Source organism: Triturus cristatus, chromosome 10 (genome assembly GCF_964204655.1).
Source record: "Triturus cristatus chromosome 10, aTriCri1.1, whole genome shotgun sequence".
Taxonomy (NCBI): Eukaryota; Metazoa; Chordata; class Amphibia; order Caudata; family Salamandridae; genus Triturus; species Triturus cristatus.
Window position 1 is genome coordinate 19,652,517 of NC_140593.1, and position 19,654 is coordinate 19,672,170.

Sequence of the window (19,654 nt, forward strand, 5' to 3'; positions counted from 1 at the left end):
AAGTGTGTTGACCATTGTTCAAATCTGAAAATGGTGAGCACGGTGTACAACATTCCGATTCATATTCATGACACTGTGCATAGACGACCCAGGACAGTGTGCCACATGCCTCTCACCCTAGCTATGCCTTCTACCTTGGTTTGTCCACAATAAGAGTCAGATGTGTGACCTGGCAGTAGAGATCCTGAGTTACATGACAAATGAGCACAATCACTGTTATCTGTGTGACATGAATCATGCAATGAGTACGCAACCTTAGAGTTGGACAAGCAAGTCTTTTGACCTCTGACTTTAGAGCCAATGTCTCCCAATTTGATGACTAGGGCTTGCAGAATGGATACTATGTCTCAATCCAATTCTGAGAATCCTATTCCCTTTGTGAGCTCTATACTACCTTGCAGGAGATGAGACAGGTATGTTAGGACATAAGACCGTCAGGTGCAAAAGACGATACATCACCTGCTACATAGTGAAGTAATTGAAATTGTGGTTTTGGCATTTGATGTTGATGCACGCAATGTTGCAGATAACATCATGTGTGAGGAAGCAATGGGTACCTGGCAGACTGACAAGTGCCATGTATATAAATGTATCAAAAGGTAATCGTACTAGTCAAAATTATATATATGTTTGATCTGTGAAGATTTGTGATGTTATCTATGTGCCCAGTACATACAGATGACTTATGTGATTCTTTTTCATTCTTGTTCAGAGCATCAGCACCGGCAAGTGGAGGAGGCAGTGCCACGGATGAAGGGGGAGCAGTTTGGCATTCTGGGTCCAGTGCTGATTCAGAGTAGGAGGGACCCCGTTGCATGGAGAGTGAGGGAAGCCACACTGAGGGCAGGTCCAAGGCAACATCTGCAGTATCTGTAGAATACTCCAGCTCCAGTGATGACTCCCTTGGGGTGGTGGAGGAGACAGGAAATGATTCCTCTACATCAGAGTCTACCACCACCACTACCATCTCTACCCTGAGTGTGGAGGACATTGATATCCTGAGGCAGATCTCTGTGGGGCAGACAGCAGTGCTAAATGACCTCCACGTACATACCAATCATTTGACACAAATGGTAACTTCTGAAGTAGAATTTGTGCAGTGCAACAGCCTTAATCTTTTGTGGTTGAACATTTGTCCCTACCTAAACCCCTCCTTGAGCCTCCCTTGCTCCTCCTTAATCTTCTCTAGACCCCTCCCATTTTATATTCAGTATTCCCCATTTTCCAGTAACTCCTCCCTTTCCCTGCCCCACATTTACAACACAAATGTGGCCATATGTGTATGAAGGTCTCATTCACTGAGATGGAGTTCTCTGCATTTAAACCAATAGGACAGGCAGAGTCGTAGACCTCTGCGTGGAGGGAGGTGAGTAGTATTTTATATGTTGTGAGTAGTACTATTCTATGTGCTATAAAATGCAGCTTGTGACTCGGCCTGAATTGACCGGAATATCAACATCTTTGTCTGATGTTTGATCTTGTCCTAAAGCCCTTCTTCGGCAACTTCTACCTCTCTTAGGTCATCTTTCCTCATCGGTTAATACTATTGGTGTTTGCTTCTCCTCCTCTGATTCAAATCTCAATGCTTTGACACTTCATCTGTGTCTCCTGCTCACATTTTCAGGTCGTCTAATAGAGAGTTTAGAGACTGAATCGTTTCGAATGAGAGACTGAAGAGATAAAAGAGAGATGAAGAGAAAGGCAGATTGAAAGAGAAGGAGAGCATGAAAGAGAGAGGCAGAGCAGAAGAATGAAAGACCTGATAGAAGAGCAGGGCTGTACTGGTTTGTGGTTCTAGACAAAGGCGCATCTGCAGTTCCAGCAGTGATACTGACAAAATCACTTACGTGTCACCTTACTAGACCCTCCTTCAGAAGTCAATATGCCATAGATAGTCATAGATTCCCTCATGACCACCTCCCAATGGTACCCCATCTCTCCTTAGCCCCTATCTCACATGTATTTATGTTATAGTGCTACTCATCCCAATGTAGACTGTCTGAGTGCTTTACATCACAAACATATTATACAGAGACAATGAGCCATAAACGTGTGTAAATCAAGGTATAGGAAATATTACTTAAGATACTGATGACTAAAAGGTGTAGGAGTCAGGTGTCATCCACAATGGTAGGCATTACACTTTAGAGTGCTTGATCTGGAACACTACGATATGACGTTGCTCTCTCCTCTAGTGCTTGCATACCACCGGCTGCCTTGTGCCAACGCAAACACACATTTGTACCATTGTGCAAGGGTGCTTGAGTGATGTAAAACTTAAGTTTTTGTAATGGAAGGTTACACTTCCAGCACAACATTCAATGTTTGGCAAAGTTTAACACTTTACCACATTGTACGTGTGTTGTCCTGTGCAGCACTTATGTACATTTCAGAAGGTTTGGAGAAAATAAATATTGTTTTAAACTTTACGCCTGCCTCATGGATGCATCATTGTTTGATGTCATCAAGATCTCTATTAAAGATAGAAATCTATGGGCGAGTGTAAGGTAAAGTCCATGTGCCACCCATGGTATGCCTCTGTTCCTAATGTATAGTGCTTCTTTGTGTTACTTAGGGCTACTGTCCAATGCAATAGTATTTGCACTGGAAAGTAAGCCCCAAAACAATACTTTGCACTGGGTTTGCAACACTTTTGTGATGCAAACCAGGCGAAAAGTCTTCATAAATCTGCCCATAAATGTAATGCAAGATTGAGGAGTGAAGCTAATAAAATTGCATTGATACCCACAGGATGCCTTTTCAATAACGTTGGAATAACAAAAGATTGAGAGGAAAAACAAAAACGTTCTAAACCTTTGCCTTTCAATTTGCATGCAAGATATTGAGGCCAGTTCATAGCTCGATGTGTTATATCTGCAGGATTGTCAATTTTAAACTCCAAGTCACAGAAGGATCTATTTGATGAAAGCAATAGCCAACTAAGCTATCTACATAAAATATTAATCTCTGATCTGCATGTCACATGTTGTGCTGTGCAGCAGGAACATTATCGCTCCATGCTACTCTATCATGAGTCAAAGATGTGGTAGACAAATCTTAGATCACTCTAAGTGCATTAACCACCAGGGTTATCAAGCTGTTGTAAATACCCCTGAAATATGCCACACATACACATAGATTTCTGCAGGAGCTCTTATCTCGGATCAGCCTGCCATGCAGAGGGCACTTCCTTGACCTTGGTGCTTAGTGTGCCAATACCAGCCGCACCACATCAAAACTGGTACTGGGTTGGGAGAATGGAGTGAGAGAGAGAATAAATGTAAGTAATATGTGGTTTAATCATGAACAATGGACTAATTCTAGCTTTGTCAGATCCTAACAGTATATCATCATTCTGTTCACATAATTTTATTTCCATGTGACTAACATGGTGAACATATGTTTAGTAAATATGTACAAATGATGGGGGCTATTCATAAAGGAAACTTACACTTGTGAGTAAGGAACACGTCTTTTCATTTGGGTCTTTTAAAAGAATCATTGGTTGGCATGCTGTGTTTTATCACCTACCAGTCTTATTGGTAATCTCTCCCTCTGGGCAGAGGGCACAGCTGTAGCAGCAGACAGGTTGCCCCTTTAGAGGGACCTTCCGGTATCCAGGAAGGCAACTCTCACTGCATACAGAGTGAGGGACCTGGAAAGGGAGAGAATAAGGAGATGTGTCAGAGATCAACTAGGCAAGAGATATAGGAGAAATGTGACATTACCACACAACCTGTGGACTCAGGAAGAATTTTTATATTTTCTTGTTAGAAATGAGGTCTCAAGTTGGCAGAGGTATCGAGCCTATCCAAGCAGGGACCATCTAGTCAGGGAAAGCTCGATACACACTAAAAGATAACCTGTGCTCACTCTCTGGTAGCTTGGTATAAAGCAGTCAGGCTTATCTAAAGAGACAATGTCTAAAGTATTTGTGTAACACACACAAAAACACAGTAGTATAATTAAAAAACCACAACAGGACTCCACATAGGTTTAGAAAAATAGAGACTCATTTTATAAATAAATCAAGAGCTTAATGATAAAAATCCAATAGGTAGAAGTTAATTCATGAATATTTAAAGAATAAAAAGAGTACTAGCACATTGAAGCAACAAGCACCTATGGGGGTTCTCAGGTCACGCTGGACCTGGGCAAAGTCAGCAGTTCAGGCTGACTGTGATGGAGCGCAGCCCAGAGAAAAGAGCCACGCAGGCCCAGTAAACACCATACCACGAGCCTGGTCGCAACAACAAGATGCAGGATGCAGATGAGCGAAGCGTCAATTTCGGCCTACAGCCGAGTTGATGATAGATTTTCTTCTTGCAGTGACAGTGATGCGTTGGGTCTGTTGAGCGAAGTGCCGGTTCCAAGTGCTGCAGTTCCAAAGTCGATACTCTGGGTTAATCCACGCTGTAAAGAGGATGCGTTGATCTTCTCCATGCACTTGCAGCGATTAATTAGTCCTGAAGTGGTGGTTCCGCGTGTGATGTGGAAGTTCCAAGTGGAATGCGCCAGGTCCCACTTCTGAAACAGGGCCGATGCATTAGATCTACTACACGCCTAAGGAAGATGCATCTGTTTCTCTGGTGCAAGCATCTGAGTTCACTTCCAGTGAAGTAGGCATAGTTGCAGGGGTAGAGACTTTAATATCCCTGAGTCTCAAGCAACAGAAGGCAAGCCAACAAGTCCTTGGAGATCAGTTCAGTTGCAAGGCACAGTCCAGCTTTACTCAGCAGGATCAGAGCACAGCAGGAAGCAGGGCAGCACAGCAGTAAAGCAAGCCTTCCAAGTCAGCCTGTCCTTGATGAAGCACAGCAGTTCTTCTGGCACAATGTCCAGTTGTAGGCCCATAAGTGTCTGATTTGGTGCGGTCAGAGACCCAGCACATATACCCAGTATGCCTTTAATTGAGGGGGTGACCTCAAAGAAGGGACCTTTGTGCACTTCAAAGATAGGTCTGTGAAGTGCACAAAAGACTTTCTTCCTAGCACTAACTCCAGACTATCAGCAGGGGGGAATCAGCCCTTTGTGCGGGAATTAGGCACTGTCTACTCAGGTGTAAGTGTCAACCCTTCCCTCTGTTTCTGCCCAAGAATAGCATTCAGAATGCAGATGAGTACTCAGACACAACTCATCCTTCTGTGTTTGAGACTGTCTAGAGGGAATGCACAAAGTGTAGCTGTAATCCACCCCAGACATTTATTAGAGACAGGCTGCGGGCACTCAGAATTATAAGAGCAGAGAAATGTCCACTTTCTAAAAGTGGTATTTCTAAAATAGTAATATTAAATCCAACCTTACCAGTAAAGAGGCTTTATCATTAACATTCAAAAGATGTGAAACAGGACCAGCTACTCCTTTCTATTCAGGAATTACAGCTTGAATGTATATTAAGGTATTCCCAATATTGTCCTATGAGAGTAGTATGTCTCATAGTAGTGAAAAATGAATTAAGGGGGTTCTCACTACCAGGACATGCAAAACTTAAAAGTACATGTCCTACCTTTTACTTACACAGCACCCTTCCTTATGGGCTCCCTAGGGCCTACGTTAGGGGTGACTTATGTGTAATGAAATTCGAGTTTAAGGCTTGGTAAAGGGTTTTACATGGCAAGTTGAAGTGGCAGTAAAACTGCATACACCGGCTCTGCAGTGGCAGACCTGAGACACGTTTGCAGGGCGACTTGTGTGGGTGGCACAACCAGCTCTGCAGTCCCATTAGTAGCATTTAATTTACAGGCCCTGGGTATATGGTATACCACTTTACAAGGTACTAACAAGTAAATCAAATATGGCAATTGTGTATACACCAATGTTACCATGTTTAGGGAAGAAGCATATTTACTTTATCACTGGTCAGCAGTGGTAAAGTGCTTAGAGTCCTAAGGCCAACACAAAGAATCAACAAAAAGATGAGGTAAGCAGGTAAAATATTTGGGGGAAGACCACCTTAAGGATGACATGTGTAAAATGGCTCATGTGGGCAATCAGAGTAGAAAAAAATGAAAAGCTGATAATAGCATTAGTGTGAGAGATCCAGGGAGCAAGCGATGAAGAGCATGTGTCATAGAATCAGTGCTAGGTGCCCATGGAGGTACATGTGTGGAGCAGATGTGAAAACACAAGTGTGGTGGCTCAAGGGAGGAAGAGATGCAAGCAGATGTATTTCATCAGTGCAAGGAATCCAGGGAGTGAGAGATGCGGGACAGAAGTGATAGCATCAGTGTGAGGGATCCAAGAAAGTGGAGATGCAGGAGAGGTGTGATATAACCAGTGCAAGGGATCCAGGAAGCAAGAGATGTGGGACAGATGTGATAACCTCAGTGTGAAGGTTCTATGGAGGAAGAGATGCTGGGCACATGTAATAATATTGATGCAAAGGTCCATGGAGGTACAGCGAGAGATCAATGAAGGTACAGACGGGGAGCACATGTGATAGCATCAGTGCAAGGTATCCAGGGAGAAAGATATGTTTGCCAAATGTGATAGCATCAGTGTGAAAGATCCAGGGAGGAGTAGATGCAAGGCATGTGTGATAGCATCAGTGGGAGGACTCCAGGGAGGAAGAGATACAGAGCAGAAGTGTCAACATCAGTCTGAGGGACCTGGGGAATGAGAGATGCAGGGCAGATGTTATAACATGAGTGTGTAAGTTTGAAGGAGAGGAGATTCAGGGCAATTTAATTGCATCAGTGGAAGGGTTCGATGGAGGAAGAGATGCAGAGCAGGTTTGACAACATCATTTCTGGGATCTAGGGAGAAACAGATGCCAGACGATGTGTTGTGTTAGTTTGAGGGATCCAAGGATGAAGAGATGCAAGATCGATGTGATAGCATCCGTGTGAGGAATCCAGAGAGAATGAGCCAGATGTGATGATGTTAGTGTGAGGGATTCAGAAAGGAAGATATGTGGGGCAGATGAGAAAACATCAGTGTCAGTGGAAAAAAGGACGAAATATCAAAGGCAAATTGATATAATAGAGTGAGGGACTTCATGGGAAAGAAACACAGGGTACATGAATATTATTACAGAGCCAGGAGGTCTGAGGCCAACGGGCTAAAGGACACCACTAAGAGATGGAGCAGCTAAAGGAAGGGGCACCGGGCTGCTGATCCACAGACCTATTTGCATGTGTAGGTGCAGCTTACACATGTGGACCCTTAGCAAGTGTCAAACCACTTTAGAAATAAGAGTTTCTTCAGAGTAAACATACTTGTTTGAGGGGACTGACACGATTTTGCTGACCCATTCTGACCATGTAAATGATTGAGCTACTCATCAGTCGAGGGCAGGTGTAAATCCATTTACAGAGTGGGATTTTGCAGGAAAAAAAAACAAAAGTGGTGAAAAAGAATAGAAAGTGTTTTTACCTTATTGAAAATATTTTATGTATAGAAAAACAATTAGCACGTATTACAGACAGACACTGGGGAAAGGAAAGAGTTTTTCCTTTCCGCTGTGCCTGTCTGTAGTTGATTACTGCTCTACAATTACAGTTGGGGCTGCAATCATGGAACATGTATCCAGTCCACCAGACCACCAGGGTTTTGTTTTCTGTTGGGGGGGCAGCCCCTTGGACAAGGGTCACTTTTCCACCTGTGGGCTATTTCTTTTCAGCAGATCTGTCCACCAGAGGCTGGGGGGAGTCAAAACCCACAAGACACCTAGGATGTCGTTTTGGAATTATTGTAGGTAGCGACCCCTTGGGCAAGGGTTGCTCCAGTTTAGGGCTATTCTTTTTTGTATTACACCCCATGGGCAGATCAGTCATTTTTAGGCTGATCTGACATCTGGGTAGGGTATTATCCCACTAGACATCAGGGAAAATATGTTTTGAAGGCAAGCACCCCCTTGGGTAAGGGTTGCTCCTCTTGGCCATTGTTTTTGTTTGTATTCCACTCTCTTCAATGGCAGATCGGCCTAAAAAGAGATAGTTGATCTGCCCTCGAGGTGGAGCAGAAGCCAACTAGACACCAGGGACAGTTTGTCGAAGGGGCAATCCCTTGGGGGCCTTTGCTTTTTTTTTATTCTGCCCCAAGGGCTGGTAAGCAATTTTTAAGCATGTATGTCCTCTGTCTGGAGGGCAAAATCACACTAGAAATATGTGATTTGAACTGGAGTGACCCTTGGTGACCATATATTTTTTATTCTTCCCCCACAGGCATATTGGCCATTTTCAGGCTGATCTGCCTTCGAGGGGTTATGGAACCCCACCATACACTAGGGATTTTTTATGGGAACGTCCGATTGGACATAGGTTTGCTCTCCTTGGGCGCCACATTATTTATGATTTCTTTTTTAGTGGATTGGGCCTCAGGGTGGGAGGTAACACTTGAGTTACCTGGGAATAAAGTTATTTTGTTCTGAGGGATCTGATCCCGGGGTAAGGTTTGTTTCCATCTTTCCATCTGGTGGTGTCTCTTTTGCCTTTGTCAATGCTTCTTTCGGGGATATCAGTGTCTTTTGACTGATACTTTATACAGTTTATTTGTGTTTTAATTTTTATTTTTTTTAATTGTTGAGCCAATCGTTTCCCTTGTCTTGCTGATTAATCTTGTTTGTGGGTGAACCTTTAGCAGATCTTCAGTTTGTGGATTTTTTTTGGTGAGTAACTTTTTTTGTAATCTTTTCATTTACTGAATATTCTTGGCCGGTTTGTAATTTGTTTTACTGCTGTACTTATGTTTGAATCTTTAGCTTTTTGTGTGAATATCTTTCAAAAGAAAATTATTGATTTGTACATGTTAGGTGTAATGTTTTTGTTTTTACTTTTCAGTGGAAGTTTTTTGGTGCGTGCTGTGTCTGTGCAGAACAGGTGAAGTTGATCCTTAGTATTTCTGTTTCTGGCAAGTGTGTGGCATTGTGTTTGAGTATGAATGTGTGGTTTGCTTTGCATTGATTGTTTCTTCTTTCAAGATTACTATTGAGCCAGTAGTTTTACTTTCTGTTTGATACAGCTAAACTTTGTTAATTTCTCATTTTACACAGTGTTGGTTATTGTTGACTTATTTGCCATGTTACTTTTATTAGTAAGGATTATGACTTACTGCAAGAGATCCATTTATGGGGTCCACTGAAAGTCACCAAGCACTGGTGCAGTCTCTGACTTGTCTTTGCCAGCCTGCCACTACCAGACATGTTTTTGGACACATGATGTGAGGACCAGCGTTCTCTGGGCCCAGGAAAAAGCCTGTCCTGGGTGGGGGTGATCACACCTTCCCCCCAGAAGGATTTGCCTCGCAGAAGCAGGAAGCTTCAAAGGCCATGCCATTATTGAACCCTGCCCCCAGCCATCTGCTGTTAGGTGCAGATGGCCTCTTCCTAGTCCTGCTTTACTTTTGGCAGGAAGACTGGTGGAAAAATAACCACCTGGGGTGAGCATTTAGAGTGTTGTGTAGATCTTAGTAATCCCCAAGACCTGTGGGTTTTAGATGACCTAAACTGAGGGCTTGGTGTACAAACAGACTCTGGACACCCCCATAGGATATATCAGCTGTTAGACCAGCTAGCTCTACAGTGCCACTACCACCCCCCTGTATCCGAGAGTGGTGTAGGTAGTTTCTGGCAACCACTGAACATGACAACAACCCTGATTCTTCAGAGATTGTGGCAAACAGTACTTTACTTTTCACTCACTCACTCATGCTTGCATATTCTCAGAAAGCACACAGAAAGATGATAGAGATGTTTTTTGATAAGTATTTATTGGTCAGGCTTCAGTCTCGTTTAAAACATATTTACTGCAACAATCAGCAGACAGGAGCATACAAAAGTAATTGCAAGAACCCATATAGTAAACAGTAGATACTTTTTTACCATAGTGCTAAAAAGATGAACCTAGGTAGCTCTGATAAAAGAGTAGCATTTGTGTACTCCTACAATGCACACCCTAACTAATTTGCCTAATTATACCTAGCCTAGCTATGTAAGTGAAGTGTGTATCTGTGCATATATGTTTGTTGCCAAGAATCCCCTAGGGAAAAACCAACCCCCTCACCTGGTGGTAGAGAATGAAAGACACCATCTCTTCTCCGAGGAAGACAGCCCACGAGGGATGTCAGACTGCTGCAGGACCCCATGTCAGTGTGGAAGGAATTTTCCTGACCTGTGTAAGGGAGAATAGGAGTCTTATATACCAGAATGGTCATTCCTTGGGTTCTTCTAGGATCAATGTGTTTTGAAAATAATTGTGAATGTTTTTAAAATAAATACAATCATGTACAGCGGGTCCATCGTCCAGAATGATAAAAAAGTGGTGACCCTTGGGGGCTTGTTTCTATACGTCAGCTACAGGTATTATGATAATACAAAGAAGCAGCATGTAAATAGAAGAGGCCGGTGTCGAAGAGACAGGGATCAAACTACTGGGTAAAAGGTCACCAGTCAGAACTGTTATTATCATGTGAATAGGATAATGTATGTAAAAGAGAGGACACATGGCAGGACTAGCCTACGGAATGTGACACCCACTCCATATCAGAAATAGTCAACTAGGTCAGCTAGGTAATTTTAAAGCTAAAGCCATTATAAAAGCATAAAAATCATCATAATTAAAAATACTGAAAAAAACTTTAAAAGTTTGGTAAAAATGTCCATAAAATCAAAGTCGGGAAAAGAAAAAGAAAGCCTTCTTCCATAAAAGCCTTCGAAAAGTTTGTCTATGCATAGAACACAGAGTTACCGAAAACTCAGTGATCCACAGCAGAGCAAAGTTTTTCCCTTGTTGGCGCTTTCAAAATGCGTTCATGCATGCGCGGTAGCGACTTACCTGGATCCTTGCATTCGCCGACGAGTTTTCGTATCTGTTCGCGTGCGCCACAAGATTTTGGTAGCCGGCTGCGTGAACACTTCATTCGCCGCGCCAACGGACACTGCAAGAGTGCGCGATCGAGAACACCTCATTTGGGCACGCCATCGGACATCCGGCAAAGTTCGGTGAAGTTCGCGATGCCGAACATGCAAAATTTGCAATCTGGAGAAGAATATCTCTCGAGCAGCATAAAAACTTCTTAAAAATGATGATTTGGATGAAAAAAACTCCTCAGATTGACATTTGGCTGTACTTTTTTGTGCAAGGAGTTCTTTTTCTTTTTTTACTCTTTTTTTGGAGAGGAAGGAGGTGCCCCAAAGTCTCCAACATTCTGTTCTTGTCCAGGAGGCTCCTCCCAGTGATTTGTCCATGTCCTGTTCATTTTCATTTGGATGTGGACTGGAAGAATCACCCTTTGTGTCTGCTGCATCATATATCATTGGATTTGAGGACTTTTGGATTTGAGGACTTTTGGATTTGAGGACTTTTGGATTTGAGGACTTTTGGATTTGAGATTTTACAAGTATGTTGGTGTTGCTTGTTTGATTGGGACATTGCAGTTGATGCAACTACAATGTTTGTACTTTTCATCATTTAAAATGTTTTTTATTGTGGATAGCTAGTAGGCCCAGAGCTAGTCATGGGTGCATGAGGCAACTGCTTCTGTGGTGTCTGTTGAATTTAAACATCATTTAGGGCATGGATGGCATTGGATTGAATTGCAAAATGTGTATTTTTTGGGGTATTTCACTTTTTTGGTGTCTGTTAAATAAATGCCTTTTGTGTGTGTGTGTGTGTGTGTGGTGAGGTTATTGTGTAACTTGCACACCTTGTTTAGCCCTGTGAATTTTCATTTTTGCATTAAAGCTGTGTTGTTTAGCATGCCTCCTTTGTCTGGCCATAACGCCCTGCTTGAGTTCATTGTTTTCCAGGCCTCCTGGTTGTTGTTCTGACTGTGAGTGACCATGTGGCTGGTGTGCTGCTTTTGCCATACATGCCTGCATGTCTTTCCTATGTTCCTCTTGGTTACTGCTTCCATCCCCTTTGCCAGCTGCAGCTCCCTGAATGACGTGATGAGCAAATTAATGCCAAACAGGTTCCACTTCCATTACATTTGTATTTTTGTTTTTATTTCTTCTTCTTTCCTATCCTTCCTGAGTGTACGCAGTATACCATGAAAGCCCTTGTTATCAAAGTTTCACAAATGGCTACCCTGTTATTTTTTTTATAACTTAAACTGAGTTAATAAAATGTAATAATATGACACTAACTAGTGTGACCACCTCACACAAAGTTATATATTATGTTTGTTTGTTTGTACTAGTAGTAATTGAAGCACACCAACAAATGCAACATTTCACTTATGTTCTTCCCTGGCTTCTTTGCTTTTAGGTGCACAAAAAGAAGACAGAGGAGGAGGTGTCATCATCACCCGTTTTACTGCCAGTCAGAAGTCCTGCTGCGCACCACGTCATGTCCACGTGTGACCATAGGCAACTCTGCAACTTGTGCACCTGTGTCATGCTGACATCGGAAGGAAAAAGATGGCCCAAAAGAAAGGTCCCAGGTCCTCCAGTACCAACAAAGTTGCAAGTGAGAAGAAGGAACAGAAGAAGGAAGTGGCACTTACCAAGACTGGTGTGCCAGCCAATATGTTTTTGGGAAACAAAAAATTACGCCTGCATCAGCAGTGTCCGGAGACCAAGCTAAGAGCAGCACCTCCCCATCAGCAGGCCCACCCCACCAACCAAGGCCCAAGCCCATGAGCATCACAGAGGTAGCCAGTCTACTTGTGCAAACGCCAATGAGCAGTGATGTTGAAATGTCATTATCGCAAAGTAGTACCCAATCAACGCAGGTTGGAACTCAGCAGATAAGTAGGCAACAACAGCCGGAACAACAGCCACAATAACAGCTCACAATAGTAGTTGTTCCTCCCGAAGTAGGGGCAGTTCAGGAAATCAAGATTCCTGCAGACAAAGAGAAAGGCACTCTTTGAGAAGATCCATTGTCTTCCAGAGGAAAAGGAGGGTTACTCCATCAACTTCTTCTTCAAGCCCCCCTTCTGATGATCTAGATGATACTTGGAAGCCACCGGCTCAGTCTGAGAGGGAGGCACACCAAAAGACAAGGCTAGGGAAAAGGAAGGTTCCAGAAAGTCATAGAGTTATGGAGGTAGGTGTAGAAGAGGGTGATGATGATGACGTGCTAGTCATCATGAACGTCACTCCCGGCCCAGTGGAGATGGAGACCGACGTTATTACTCTATCCCAAATTACTGTGAGGGATGTGGCACGAATACCACCAAGACAGGTAACACCACCTCCAGCTTCCATATTTGCATTTGCAAAGGCCCGGTAGGGACCTACATCCAGCACAACCAACACCTCAGTAGGTAGTAGTGATACTGCACAGAGTCAAATTCCAGGCACACCCTCCAGTTCATCCGGCATTTCAAGTGGCACCTCCAGCAGTGCAAGAAAGTACACCTCCCCTGTTTGGAACTTCTTCTCGATTAGCATTAAGGAGGAGAACATAGCTATATGCTCAATTTGTCGACATAGTGTTATTTGGGGTAGGCTTAGTACAAACTATGGTACCCGAGGTCAAATAACCCATCTGAGAAAAACCACTTGATCCAGTGGGAGGAACACCATAAAGGCCTAAGTAAAACTGCACCCAATGCTGTTGGTGTTGATGAAGAAGACATGATCGCGGTGGAAAGTGAACAAGAGGGAGACATTTCCTCTGATACATAAAGTAACCTTGTCCCCAGCAGTGTAGTGGTACCACCCACATCCTCAGCAACATCTCAGTGGCACCGTAGTAAGAGTCAGGCTGAGACATCAAACCAACAGAGTACTGCACTGGAAACAAGTATGTCGCTGAGCCTAACTGGGTTTAAGAAGTCACCTGCATCAGCTGTACCACAAAGGAAAATATTCCAGTATACCATAGTCAGCATGCTTAGGTGGGAGGGGCAGTACAAATGCAACCACCCAACGGCACGTTTGTACAATGCGAAGCTGGCTAAAATGTTAGCGCTGGACCATCTCCCTTTTTCTTTTGTGGAAGGGGTGTGTTTCCTTGAATTTGTGACAGCCATCTGCCCAAAATGAAAGGTTCCCTGCCGGTCCTATTTCGCCAGAGTTGCTGTTCCAGCACTACATCACGATGTGCTGGAATTGCTGGGACAAGCTTTGCAGCAGAGTGCTGTTCACAATATCCACCTGACAACAGACATGTGGACCAGATGCCAAGCCACTTGTTACATGTGCAGCACTGCACACTGGATCTCCTTTACGGGGGTTAGAGAAAAGATATCTGAAGCAGGTGCTGTTGACACTGCTGAGATTTTTAATGCTCCTCGGAAACATGCAACGGTAGCCATGTTTGCCATGGAGAAATCTCATACTGCTGCAAACATTTTGGAAGAGTTTAACAGCAAGGTCTTTGAATGGCTGCACCCAAGAGGGCTTAACACTGGTTATGTTGCCACAGACAATGGTAGTAATATAGTTAAGGCATAATGCACTGCTGCCCTGTACTGTATAATTGTCTAGTAGTAGTTAGTAAGCACTACTTATCATTAACCATCAAGTTATCATCATGCACGCATTTCCTTTTTCCCCCTTAACAGATTTATTGATATGGTCGTCTTCCAAGATTGTGTTTTGTTGTTTGTCCATGCGTGGTATTTTTCTTTGTCAAACCTCTCCCCAAACCCCCCTTCCCAACCATTCAACAAACCCTAACCCTCCTTCCCCGGGCTGTGTAATTTATATTGCAGTGTGACTAAATTAAATGTACACCAATAATTGATCACACGCTTGCTGGGGCAGATGTGGTAAAAGCAACACTAATTCAATTTCAAGGCAGGGCAAGGATCTTCCTCTGCTTGCCCACCCATGCTCAGAATATTTGCAAGTCAATTTTTTTTTCTCCAAAGGAACCTAACCCATCATAATTAATTTCTGGCATAGAAGGGATTCATCAACATCCTCCTACACAGCACTAATGGTTACACTTGTGTCGAATGACTCGACACAACTACAGTTTGTAACTTGTTGTGCTAGGCTATCCCAGCAATCATTATGTTTTATTTTACTTTAGCATTGCTAATCACCAATATTATTAGTGTTTGGCAGTCTTTTTGTGTACTGTACTGTACTTCATTCTACTACTCTTCCAAGAGTCTCTCTCACGCGACTGACTGTCTCATTTTCTTTTTTGGCAAATGCTTCTGCCATTGTCTACTACAACCGCCACAACCATGGCATCTCCATTCTCTTGGGAAACCAAAACATCATCGCCATGCAGCCATCGCTGTGCCTAACTTAAACACCAATCACAGGTAAGATAGGAAGTTTTGGGGGGTACAATAATGGACTAGGAGGAGAGACTGACAGTACTAGTAGGACAAGTCGCTCACTGAGGGGTACCGCATCCATCTGTCGGTGTGTTACAAAATCGGCAGATCGTTTAAATCAAACACTGGCTGCAGCCCTGCATCAGCAAGTAAACCATGTGGCATAAAACAGTAACCCCCACAAACATATGCTATGTTTAAGTATAAATACAATTTAATCCCCTAACAAAAATAAACTATGTAAAAAATCCCACAGCATCCGACCCACCCCTCTCCCTAACCCCAACCAATGTCCAAAATGAGAAAGTCCAACCAAAAAATTGTCCATAATAATAAACCCCAACGCCCAATTCCTACCTACCAAAAAAAAAGATTACAATAGGGGCAATACAACAGGGTCTTATCGGCGGGCTCTTCTGATTTCCTTCTCCAGGACCTTGATCTTCTCGTTCTGCTCCTCTAAGTGCTCCTCTAGATGCGCCATTCGGAGGAGCATGCGGTGTGCATATGCCCTGCAGTTGCATCTACAGGGCGGCAGCAGTTCTGGCTGTTGTAGTGCGGCAGCGGGCGGCTCACTGACCGCGGTGCCGTACAACTGGAGGGGCCTGGCTAGGGTCCGGGGCATTGGAGGAGGCTGCAGCTGCTGCCGCCTCCTCCTCCGCCGCCAGAACCACCAGCCAACGGTATTCTTGGCAGATGGCCTTCAGCTTTTAGCGCCGGGCCATGGTTGCCAACTCCTTGCTGGTTGGTTTTTTTGCTTGAGAAGGAGGAGCTATATCATGAAAGAAAAAGAGACTATTGTAACCAATACTCTTTGCAAAACAGTAACACAAAATTAATTTAACACATAGTGGCACAGTAGCACTAGCAAGCACAGTACATAACATTTGTGGTATGTATCTATCCTCCCACTTCCTCAGACTCTAACATTTGTGGAAGTTTCAGGCATTATACTAGCACTATGGACTCGAGTACACAGTACACCAGTCTTCTTCTTCTTACTTGTTTAGCGAAATCACGTAACCTTGTAGCTGGCATGCCAGCTCAGTCAGCTTGCGCCCAAGACAAACATACTTGAGTCATGATGCAGACTCACGTTAGTTTTATTTACTGCTGTCTGTAGGTGGGGAAACTTGTATTTTTCTATTACAGGTGGCACTGGCTATACTTTGTTACATCAAGGGCAACTGCTTAGTTTCACTTTCACCCTGCCCTGACTACTAGAAAAAGGCAGATGATATCTGATCCAAGGATCATTACTTACATATGGAATGACATGAGGTACTTTGTTTTGCTTGATTGTGTAACCAGCCGATAGGCCACCCATGGCAGTCTGGCTGACACAGTCGAAAATAAATTAACATAGGTAGGGAGTGGTCCTCGGAGTCGGAGGAAGGCGCTTGATAACTACATACATACACAATATATATGCTGTGCTTGCAAACTACTGTGAGTCAAGGAAGTATTCTGAAAATACAACTTCTATTCTCCTCGGCTTTGCTACTCTGGCATGGTTTCTTTTACATTCTCTTCAAACTAAGACTCTTCATCCAGTGATAGTCTCCACCTATGCTACCTATGATGAATACCATGCAGGCATCCATCCATTTAAAGTAAATGTCTATCATTCTTCTCAATCTCTCAACAAACATTAGTTTGTTTCACCAACAACAAACATTTATTCTTTTTTTTTTAAACCACCACCCATGCGTCCTTCCTTGCTTGCTTGCCTTGGCTTTGAGTTTGACCCAAACAACCAAGAGGATTCTTGCTGTCCACCCATAAAGGCATCTTTTCTTTCATCTTCCACCCATCCTTCAACCACCCATGCATCTGATTCCTATCAGCCACCTATGCATGCATCCCACTTATCCTTCTCTGCCATTCATAAATATTGCATCTCACCCGTCCTTCCTCCTTTCACCCTTCTTTCCCTTTTCGTTCAACCCATCCATCAAGGTCATCTGATCTGACTTTTAGTCTTCTCCATAAAACTTTTACAGCTGAGTTGAAGTCAGATAGAAGAGGCAATTGGTTACTCAACTCCCGTCGCTGATGCTATTGCTAATGCTAAGTAAACAGTGTCTTTTTCAACCATTGTTCCCAACAACTTCTCACTTACTAAGTCTCAACAGTACAGTGTACACCCTTGCAGCGAGTGTAATGTCAGTAAGTTAGAAATATATTTTAGCACCGCCCGCCATTGCTTCTGGCTCACCCCCTGCAGCTGCCGCATCTCCTGCTCCCTCAGAAGTGGCCGCGTCGCCATCGCCGCTGGCCCCGGAACTGGTGGTTGGTAGTACGCCTAGAAAAAACAGTACACATTTTTTAGATGCCATGTACATCTCCCCCTATTTATTCTTTTTCACTAGCAAGATTGAAAACAAAGTTAATACATACATATACAACATACATAAGTAGTACAAATCGGATACTAGAGTAGAGTAGACACTAGTAGTAGTGTTATATGGTCCCTAGGGTCCCTAGGGTTATTCTAGTCTTTGCTAAGTTAGCCTGAGCCATACAACCATTTTAGCTTTGTGTCTTTTATTTTTGTGCATGTTACCTCACAGCTTGTTGTGTAAGACGCCTTTGAGCCCACATGAGCTCATACTGCTACAGTCTGAACGCTGCGTACAAGGTCGAAAAACAAGCCACTTTGTGATGGAGTTCTGGTCAGTCTGTATAACATGCTACACTTTTTGGCACAACTGAGAAATGCTTGCATTATACTAACGCGCACCATTTTTCTCATAACAGACGGAAGATTCCCTTCTACAAACCAGAGCTTTGCAGAGCTTATGATGTAACCAATATTTCTAGGTTCTAAAGTGAGGAGTCCCCCAGAATTCGCTCAGAGATCTTCATTTATATAAACTATATTCCTACCAAGGGGAGGGTGGTTCTTGTAGTTGTAACAATGTTTATTGTTTTAATCTTATGCATTTTGCTGTTGGTGCTGGCTCGTATACTGCATTATAGAACAACGTACAAGGATTATTAGTTGAAAAAAAACCTTTTGAACTTACATAGACATAGTGGTATTTGGTGTGGACTTACACGAGTGAGTGAGCCAAAAGGTATGCATTGTTTCCATGACTCTGAGAGGTCTGGAGTGTTATGTTTTGGGTTGTCTAATCATTTGGTATCTTTGGGGGGTTTGGGGAGCTAATGAGACACTATGCTAGTTGGTCATGAGATTGTGGGTTCTGAGGTGTGAGGAAGGTCCAACCTCCTATCACCAACATCCTATTTTCTTATGCATAGTTATGTATTTGCAAATACCTACAACAGTAATAGTATGTTGTATCCTATAAATAGTAAAATATCTGGTTGGGCATTTTGTTGGTGGGAATTGCCGAAAAGCCTCAAGATTAAGAAGACTAGAAGAGGACAACCCAAAGGACTGGACTCAGTGGCTAGAGCTATTGGTGAATCTGAGTTTTATTTAAAACTTTTTAAACAAAGAGTGGCCAACTGGGCAAGCTTAGCTACAGACAAATTAATAGTAGTAATAATAGTACAGAGAGCCAAAGCAGAGGCAGTTAGAGGGATGGGTAACAAGAATTTAGAAACAGATATTATAGATCGAAGAAGATTTTGTAAATAAAAGAATTAGGAAACCAAAATAATAGTTTGGAAAAAATAAGGTGCAGTTAAAGTTAGGGAAGTATAATTATTAATATTAACAAAAGGAGGACTTACTGGGGCCAGCAGCTGAGCCCTCAGTAGAGGAGCGGTCCTGGCCATCAGCTGCTCCCGCCGACTCCGACGACCCTGTCTTCTTGCCCCTGGGTGCTGATCATGAAAGAAAGAGAAAAACACGGATGATTGGTGTGAAAAAAATAAAATATTTTTTTTAAAAAGCTCAGCAAACATTTATGGAAACAACAATTGCAATAAAATTGACCTATCTAATCCGGTTGGCTAATATTGCGGGATTTGTAGACCGTCTAGTTATTATTTATGATCACTAATCCAGTGTTCTATTCTGATTCCAGAATACTAACTAAGCCTAAGCACCACCTGAACTAGCCCACACATTCCAGACGGGGCCATTTTTCACTAAGTCTGCATTTCCATTTATTTTAGTCCTCAAAAATGCATAGATGGAGGACACATGCATACAGTTTTGCATACACCAAATTGTTGGTTGGTTGTTGCTGATGTTCTGCTAGTGATAAGCCTATTACCACTCACTAAACAAACTACAAAATGTTCTATTAAGGACTGGGGTAAGCAGCACTCAGCAGCACGTGATGTGACAGAGGATGCGTCACGCAGACCACACAAAAAATAACCAAATAATACTAAGAAGTAACTAAACCTATCAATCCACTAGTTTATCTTCTAAGTGGCAGGAGGACAAATGAAGGACTAGAGTCTCTCTAGCATTACCTAACTTAAGTATTCTTAAGTAAAATCTTACATGATCAGGAAAAGCGAGCACAAAGTTGCAAACAAGTAAGAT

The 19,654-nt window shown here is 43.0% G+C and overlaps 1 protein-coding gene across 1 annotated transcript in view; it reads right to left on the reverse strand.

Annotated features, from left to right (window-relative positions):
• Positions 1-19,654, reverse strand: part of LOC146788734 (vomeronasal type-2 receptor 26-like) — a 217,684-nt gene that overhangs the window by 11,803 nt on the left and 186,227 nt on the right. Inside the window, exon 4 of the mRNA XM_085629930.1 lies at positions 3,532-3,655. Within this exon, the coding sequence (XP_085486056.1) occupies positions 3,532-3,655 (124 nt within the window). The remainder of the gene's footprint in view (positions 1-3,531; positions 3,656-19,654) is intronic.